Source organism: Musa acuminata, chromosome BXJ3-8, assembly GCF_036884655.1.
Source record: "Musa acuminata AAA Group cultivar baxijiao chromosome BXJ3-8, Cavendish_Baxijiao_AAA, whole genome shotgun sequence".
Classification (NCBI taxonomy): domain Eukaryota; kingdom Viridiplantae; phylum Streptophyta; class Magnoliopsida; order Zingiberales; family Musaceae; genus Musa; species Musa acuminata.
In genome coordinates this window covers 43,462,993-43,472,127 of record NC_088356.1, presented here as the reverse complement: position 1 = coordinate 43,472,127, position 9,135 = coordinate 43,462,993, and the positions used below count along the sequence as shown (strand labels likewise).

The following is a 9,135-nucleotide window of genomic DNA, read 5'->3' as shown; positions in this document are numbered from 1 at the left end:
TTAAAGTCTCTTGGGAGCATTCATGCCACTAGTCGATAGGTGATGTTATAAGACGTAATGACCTTCCAAAATGGTATATATATATATATCATTGAAATTATAGTGAGCTTTCTCGAAACACACTTTGAGATGAATCAAATGACATGACTTCCCAATCTTGTGATGTGATGTGTCAGAATGTTCCACATGATGCATGACAACTTCCCAATCTTGCCAACGTCTGACTTAACCGGTGGTCAAAGCCATCAAGTCTTCCAGTCTCGGGGAAGTGTGGATTCGGGTGAGAATCCACACGGAGAGCGTACAACTCACAGAAGCTTCGGTGTCAACGACCGGATGTGCAGATTGGCCGCACAACATCCGAAAGAGGTCAGGAAGAACTTTTCATGTGTAAACTGTGACCATTAATTAACATACGATGGATTCAGCTCCTCACCAGCGCACAACAATCACTTTCGCACGTCACTATCTATCACCTGTCGCTTTGGATTGCAAGTTTGGAAGTAACACTTGCCTTCCCATGTGAACGTTCGAAGGACTTCGATCCTTCTACAGGACATGCTCATGCGAATGGTTGTTTCGATCTCGCTGGAGCAATCATGTGGTCTGAGATTGAAACAAGAGCTTTTAATGTCGCCTTTCTTCGTATAATAGGGTAAAAAAGATCTTCATTTTGTGGTTTGTGATTTCTTTCCCCACCGTCTGCCATTTTTTTCATGAGCATAACAAGATCGATATATAGATCGCAAACAAGAAACTTTACAGTAACAATAAGCTCTTTTATACAATTGATGCTAAGTACCCAATAATGAGACAAAACATAATTTTGCCACTTTTTGATGTGTTTTCTACATTGATGTAAAATGAAATAACACATACTAATAATCATGCCACCATCTCATTTGACATGTGTAATTTGTTCATCTTCAACACGATAGAACATGAAAAGGGAAAGAGTACAGGCTTGATACGATAAAAAGAACATGTTATTTCCCATGAGCGTGAAGGAGAATTCCTTGGTTTCTCACCAACATTTATTTCACTTTCCATGGCTTTTTAGTTGGACACCATGCTTTCGCTCTCCTTCACAAATCCATCCCCTGTCCACTCTTTATCCGATTGCAAACCCTTCCTCACGGCTTTCCTCTGCCTAATCGCCTGCTGCTGCCGCTTCACCAAATCGGTGTGGGTGGTGAAGTACTGAAGGGAGACACTGAAATAAAGAGAGAACTGCAAGTAAGAACTTCATAGTACAGAAATGTGGTAAGGATTCATGAAGGTTGGTTCAAAGTCACGAAAAGTATACAGTATAATGATTCGATTTTGATCTCATCTTTACATCAGGTAAACATTATATACGATGTGCATATCAATATCCCTATACGATATATGAGTGGAGTGCACATGGATATCTTCTATCCCTGAACAAATGTGAAACTGTAATAGTTTCCAGAGCAAAAACATATACAATGTGCATATCGATATCCTTATACAATATATGAGTGCACATAGATATCTTCTATCCCTGAACAAGTGTGCAACTGAATAGTTGCCAGAGCAAAAATTTGGATATCCTCTATCGCTAAATAATGTAGATTATAGACTATTTGTCCTTCTCAAGGGTCAAGCTTTGCAAAGACCAGATTCTGAGAGGGACATATGCAATTTTGTCACATATAAATGTGTTACCTTATAAAAGAATCAAAACATTGAAATGATACAATAATCCGATTAAATCTGATATAAATCAATGTCACATTAAATGTTATAATTATAGATGAAATTTCAAGAACTTTGTACTTTTTTGATATGGTTAGTCTTGTTTGAAGACTCCACTAAAACAAATCAAGAAACTTTGTACTTGTATGCATTCATTAAAAATTTATGAATCTTAAATATCTTTTATTCCTCCTAATATCGTGTCACTTCTAATAAAAGAAAACAGATCATACCCCCTGAAATCTTCTATGGATGAGAAGTTGTGTTTCCTCATAAAATCCTTCAGCTCAGCACAAAGCTTGTTGACAAGACCATAGCCATGCATCATTACACCTGTGCATACCTATGATGAAAAGAACAGAACGGTTAGCAAGCCATCAGCATGCAGGTAATGTAAAGCAGAACACTAAAATAGGAAGCTGAAATGACAGCTTCCATCGAAGGATGAGTTAGTCCTGTACTGATTGAACAGACAGCTAGCAAATTCAAATGGTATTGTCATCCATACATGCTTTAATTTTTTCCACAGCTTCCTAAATAAGTTTCACACAACCTATTCTAAGGCCGTCAATGGTGAACGATGTCCCAATAGTAAATAGATTAAGTTCATATGTGAAATCCATACAAGATCATTTAAAATTGAAGTGTATGGTTTTCAATATAAAGCCTACATAACTAAATTGTAAAACTGGGTTCCTGCATCGTCTAAAGTTCCGCAACTTTGATAAATATTATTTTAATCTTCTTTCCATGAATGATCCAATATTGAAGCATCCAGTGTTTATTGAACATAAAGAGGAAGGCATTGAAATAACCTACAAAAAAATAGGGAAGTCAAAGTAGATAAAGGTCAAGAATCATTTAGTATATACAGCCTTGTATTTCTATCTCTAAAAGAAAAGATGTTTCTTGTTAATTAGAATTTAAAGCTACAGGAAGCACATAGCTTCTCACATATTAGGACCAATATTTGCATAGACCAAAGAAAAGTGTCCTCAAGGGACTCATTTCAAGGATGCTGCTTAGCAGCAATAAAATGAAGATATACAGGGGTATATATCCAACTACAAAAAGAGAACATCATGCGAGATCTTAAGTCTAAATAGAACCTTATTGAGCTATTCAAATTAACTTGTGGGCAAATGAAGTAAGTTAATGGCATACACAACAAAATATTTCTTTAAATGCTAACCTGAACAGTATTTGCTCCAAGAAGAATAAATTCAGCAGCATCACTACCGGTCTCAACTCCTCCGATCCCAGAAAGTGAACAATCTGTATTACCAAACTCTGTTGTCATCATTTTTGCAATCTGCATAACTTTTCCAAGTGCAATAGGATGGACAGCCCTTGCAGAGTAGCCACCAGGCGTGGAGTAACTGTACAGAGCAAAAGGAAAGAGACAAAGAAAAAGAAAATATGAAGCTATTAATAACATCAAGTGAGGCTCTGATTTGTCCAGTTAAGTGGCTATTAACTAACCCCTCGACACAGGGTTCAGGACGTAATGTATTGAGATCAATCCCCATCACGCTCATTATTGTGTTAATTGCAGAAACACCTTCGCATCCTGATTTCAAAGCTACCCTAGCTGGCTGCAGAAGGTAACATACAAGTTGTTGAAATTACTAGGCCAAAAAAGTAAATATATAGTAACTTTTGTCAATTTGGAGAAACATCTGAACCATTTAAACAGGAATTCACAAAAGCAACTTTCAGACGAAAGTACGCTTCCAGAGATCATAGTAGCACAACAAAGATACCTTTCACAGTTATAGCTCATGGACTAGCTAGAACAAAGCTGACACACTGAAGACCTTGTTTAATTTTCCTTATGTTACAGAAGCAAGAACCAAGCTGACACATCAAAGATATTTTTTTAATCTTATATCTTCATTATGTGTGCTTACCTTTTCCCGAATAAAAAATTTCATGTGCATGTTCCAAGTGAAAGAAAATCTATTTTACTGCCATATATATTTGGCAAGCTTTCAGAGCTTAATATTTCTAACAAATTCAAAGGAGATCCTATTCAGTTTTCGATTTTTTGACAACTTCTTAGAACTTCATAAGTTGTAACTTTTAAGATCAATTACGTAAGATTCCTTCACCTGTGTATGCCCAAATATTAGCAAATTCATCTTGCTAGTCATACCACTCACATAAACAGATATTTTTAAGGTTAGTAATAGATAACACAAAGCCCAAAGGAAGCACTTTTGGAAAAGGTGAACTTTGTGCATACCATAAAAGCAATGGAAAAAGGAAGAAAAAATCTAGGATCAGAATATTCTTATTTTTTTGAACCTGTTACACGAAGGAAACAAAGATGGCTTAGCCTTCTGACATTTGAACTCACTATTTCATTTAAACTGGGAACATGTACCCAAGATCATAGGCTGCTGCAACAATTGGAGGAATTAAACGCATTTTTGTCTTTGATTTTTTCTTTAACTTCACGTTAGATGACACTGGAACATTAATATCTAAACTATGGTCTATAGTTAACAGTTTAATTTGATTAGATGGATAAGTATGAGATGGCACTGTAAGTCATATGCAAATCCATAAGCGAGAGGCATTGGATGAATCAAATATGTTGTTAGTTTGATTTGACAATTTGGATGAACATCAGATGACACAATTATATTCATGAATATCTAGGATAGCCAGGACTGAGAGACATTGGGTGATTTAACAAAATCAGTTGCTATTTAGACATCCATACTCTCACAAAATATCCTACTTCAAAGTTCTGTCAAGTGATGACATGGTTTCAGAACAAACTTCAAATAGCTTTATGAAATACAGCATGCAGATACTAACAAAGTACTAACAACAGCATGGTCCTTGTTGTGAACTATTTTCCAATCATAAACTAACCAAAAAGTTGACATTCAATAAATAAAATATACCTTTAAACAAATGCAAAACCCTGCATGAAATAAAATATTAGATTAATCTACACCAAATATCCTATTAAGAAGCATCATTAATATTGTTATAATCGAATAGCCATTTGTCAACAGCTGTAAAAAATAATGAATAAACAGTTGCCATCATCAAATTATATTTGATGAATGCTATCTGCAATTTCTCTTCATTAAGGAAAAGATAGTAAACTAAACATCGATACACTAAATGCAAGAGCAGATTACAATTGAAATTCGGTGCACTTGCTGACCTGACTAATATCTGTTATGTTTGGAGTCATCTTTGCCCAGACAGGTACAGTTGCTTTTTCATTTATCCATCCACATACCTCCTCCAGAAGTGTACAGTCTTGCCCCACTGCAGCACCCATCTTCCGCTCTGGCATCCCATGAGGACAAGAAAAATTGATTTCAAGGGCATCCTGATTGATAGAAGGATTAACAAGTTAAATTGGTTCATTCTAGATATTCAAACATTAGACAGAAAAGGGAAAAGAAGAAAATTACCACTCCAGTTGCTTCCACTCGCTCAATAAGTTCTTGCCAAGCATCTTTATTATATTCCTCCATAATTGAAGCAATAAGGACTCTATCAGGATACTCTTCTTTTAGTTGCTTGAACTCATTTAACATAGTTTCAAGAGGCCGATCGCTGATAAGTTCAATATTCTCCCATCCAATAATTGGTCCCTTTACTGACCCATTTGATCCTGCCCGAAGCCGAGCATAACGAGGAGTCACATTCACTACTTTCGCAGCATCCAAGGATACCTGGCACGGAAAACACATCAATTTACTATAAAAAAAATGGAAATCACTAAGAAAATTCCAACATTTTGTTTCCAAATTGAAGAATAATACTAATATTAACAAGGAAAAAAATGTCAACAATGTGAGTAAATGGCTCAAAGAAACTGTAAAATTAACTGAATATTTCTTATTAGGATAATGGAATTGAAGAAATTCAAAATTAATTAGAAAATTTTCATCATAGTTAGAAAGTTTAAGATTCTAGAAGTGGCACTGGTTATTGGTGTCAAGGTTTTAAAAACAACCTAAACTAGCCAGTTTGGACTGTTATCAGTTCGAAGTCAACCCCAATGCAGACCACTGCTTATGCCTTGTTTGGTCCAGAATGGAGTATTCCACCCAGTCACTGTACGGTGCTTACCAGATGATAAACATCTCAGTGCTGAACAGTTACCATAAAATTCCATGACAAAATATCTATACCAGATGATGAGCTTTTGAATTGTGTTTTTGTCATAAAGGATTGCAACTTGCTGGTAAGCCATATTGGCTTGACATAACTGGAATATATAGCGAAATAAAGGGGAGAGAGAGAGAGAGAGAGAGAGAGAGAGAGAGAGAGAGAGAGAGAAGTAAACAAAAGAAAAGAGAGGATAACCAAGCTTAAGACACATTGGAGAAAATGGAAGTTGCTTTTGTGTTCCCTTCTGTCTTTCCTCTTTTCAGAAGTAGATGCAATCACTTTTTTTTCTTTTTGAAAGATGATGTCATCACCCACAATGCCATGCTACTATACGTATTAGATGGAAAGACATTGCAGGCATATGTATAGTATCAAACCTAGAATTTGAGGTAAAATGTCCCTTCTTATCTTGTAATCTTGATATATAATACAAAACTAAAACAATATTTTTGTTATCAAAGTCGTGGTATTTGTCCAACAAAATAAACCAGTATATCTCCATCTTCAATTCCTGATCTACTACTTCATTTACGTTTGCTCTATATCAGGTTCCAGCTGCACAAATGTGTCAGCCATGCACTCCAAGATCAGATCCCACATGCAAACTTACACATATACAGAATCCTCTTGTGATACCACCATCTTCTACAGGCAGAACTAGGATGTGTCCAAAATGCATAATAAAGTCAACCAGCACAGAATAGCTTACATCATCTTGCTATTTAGCTTCCTTTCCCGTTTCTCTTCGCTTTTGTTTCATTGACGACAGCAAACGTACAGTACGCTCAAATGCCGCCTTCTTTGAAGATCTAAGAAGTGTACTAATAAAAAACAAAGATGCTCGAACTAGAAATTGATTGATCAAGATAATCCCAATTAGTTGGATGGATCATTCAACTTCCAACGAATCATAACGATCATCAAAGATTAGTACAAGAATATTACTTTTCTCTAATCTATTTATATATAAAAAAAAGAATCTGTATCCTGAAACAGATAATATAATTAAGATTCAGATTTAGAAATCTAATATCAGGATCAAATTCGATGCCAAATATAACCCAAAAACAAAAGGAACCATATAAAAAGGAGATCTTTTTAAGGAAGAAAAAGGTCAAGAACTCGGCTTTGCGACGCAGAGTAAAAAAGCAAAAGAACCGGATCGCACCGTTTTGGCTATGACGGCCCCCCACCCCTCATCGAAGGCCCTCTTCATGACGGTGTAGTTGGTCCCAGGCGGCCCGGACCCGATCACGAAGGGATTAGGCATCTCCACACCATTTACACGAACTCGAAGGTCCGGCTCGCCCGCGGCGCCATCACCCCCTCCCGCCGCGGTGATCCGAACTCGGCGGAGCCGGAGATCTGGCCGAGCAGCCGCCCTCCTCGGCCCCAGCGACAAGCTGCTCCCCGCCGGCCCCCTTAAAGACAAAGTCGCCATTTTGGATCTGCAAGAACAGGAAACCGATTGCAAAGACGAAGCGAGACGAAGAGCTCGGACTTTTGTATTGCAAACGAGAACAATCCTCTCCAAATATTCTTTTAAATGAAAATCTTCAACTTCAACATCGAAACCGTCAATAGCTACACCAACCGTTCATAATTGATCGGCGAAAAATCAAATTCTTAATAGACCACGGAGAATAGTTGGAGCCGATCCTAACTCGTGATTCAGCATTCAATTCTTTACTCATTCAATCAAAGATAAATTCGCTGGCAGAGCTTTGTGTGTGGGAGACGGAATCCATATCTGTATATTCATTCATTTATTTCTTTCCAATTATTAAAGTGCAAAGATTCTGTTCACCATTATTCTTCCTCCAGCTTTCGTAACTCATTATAATATAAAAAATCATATTATAATCATACATATCGTAGAGATATAAAGAGATAATCTATCGTGCCACATGTAAGCAAATGGTCTGCACACCTGTAGACAAAATAAATCATTACTATCTAATTAATATAAAATATGAATATAATTAAGAGAAGTGTCTCCGTCCGTGACAGGTGTCAGTAAGACACTAGTTGATGTTGCATGCTCTATGGAACTTCGTATTATATATATATATATATATATATATATAGAGAGAGAGAGAGAGAGAGAAGATTCATAGCCCATGGAAGCCCACAAAGGAAAGCCTAGAAAGAAGAACAGGGACTTTAACACCATAATTACCTCAAATTGGTCTGAGTATATTCTCAAAAACCATGATTAAGTTACAAGCTGCAATATGCTCAGCTCTAAGTATTCATATTATGTTAGATTGTGAAGTCTCTATACGTCCGTCTTAATATTTTTATCTTAACTATATAAGCATATGATGTGCCTAAAAATAATTTTATATATTTTTAAAAGTATAAAAAATATTTGATGATCATATAAAACTCCTAATACCTCGTTAATTTAATAAAATAATGTTAAAATTCACAAATAATATCTTTATTAGTCGGTCCTAAAAATATTTTATCAAACAAAATTTAACATATACTTATTTCCGGGCTTGTTATCTTCTCCTTTTATTGTTACTCTCTTTAGCTAATGCAACCAATTTGTCTAATGGGCTGACCCAATCAATGAAAGAAAGAAATATGCATACGTTTTTATATAACTATATACTTCCTTTTCTAATCAAAATTTATATTCATCTAACATAAGGTTAATTATAATCAATAATGCTACTGTCAAATGAGATTCAACACACTCTTAACCTTCATTTCCAGTAGGAATGGCCTTTCACGGAAAATGGTGGCTCATTTTCCGTGACTGCTCATCCAAGGAGAGTTCTACTTGAACACTTAGTGGCCATAGAAGCCACTAAGCCAATACAAAGCCATCTCAAAAAGAACATTTTGATGATTGCTGCTATAATGATAACTAAATCTTGCAATGGCATCATATGCTGTGAAAATGATATACATACAGTTTTTTCTAGTTGCAATATTTTCTATATTTTGTTCAATAGATTGGTATCACTGCTAAATGACTTACAACGTAAGAGGCATGTCATGCCCTGTCGAAGCTAAAGCTTCATAGTTATCTGAAGATGTAAAAGCTCTTGAGATTGACGATTATAAGTTATCTTTTGCATAGATTACCTCATCTGACATTGACATCAGTTCATATCTAAAACCATATTTTCTTGGAGCATGTCCATTCACTTAAATGCATGTTAATTTCTAGGTATCTATTGATCATCTTAATATATATCTTGCAACCAATTGTTAGAGTTTCTAGCTAGCTGATTGTGCTAAAAATTAGAAGATTCT

General features: G+C 35.9%; 1 protein-coding gene across 1 annotated transcript; it reads right to left on the bottom strand.

The window, feature by feature from the left end:
• Positions 1–809: 809 nt before the first annotated feature.
• On the bottom strand, positions 810–7,350 carry LOC135644050 (dihydropyrimidine dehydrogenase (NADP(+)), chloroplastic-like). Its single transcript, XM_065161438.1, has 7 exons — positions 7,034–7,350; positions 5,160–5,423; positions 4,904–5,074; positions 3,202–3,314; positions 2,912–3,098; positions 1,953–2,062; positions 810–1,213 (listed from the first exon to the last, which is right to left on the bottom strand). The coding sequence occupies exons 1-7, from the start codon at positions 7,304–7,306 to the stop codon at positions 1,057–1,059; spliced, it is 1,275 nt and encodes a 424-aa protein (XP_065017510.1). The 5' UTR covers positions 7,307–7,350; the 3' UTR covers positions 810–1,056.
• Between the last annotated feature and the right edge of the window lie 1,785 nt (positions 7,351–9,135).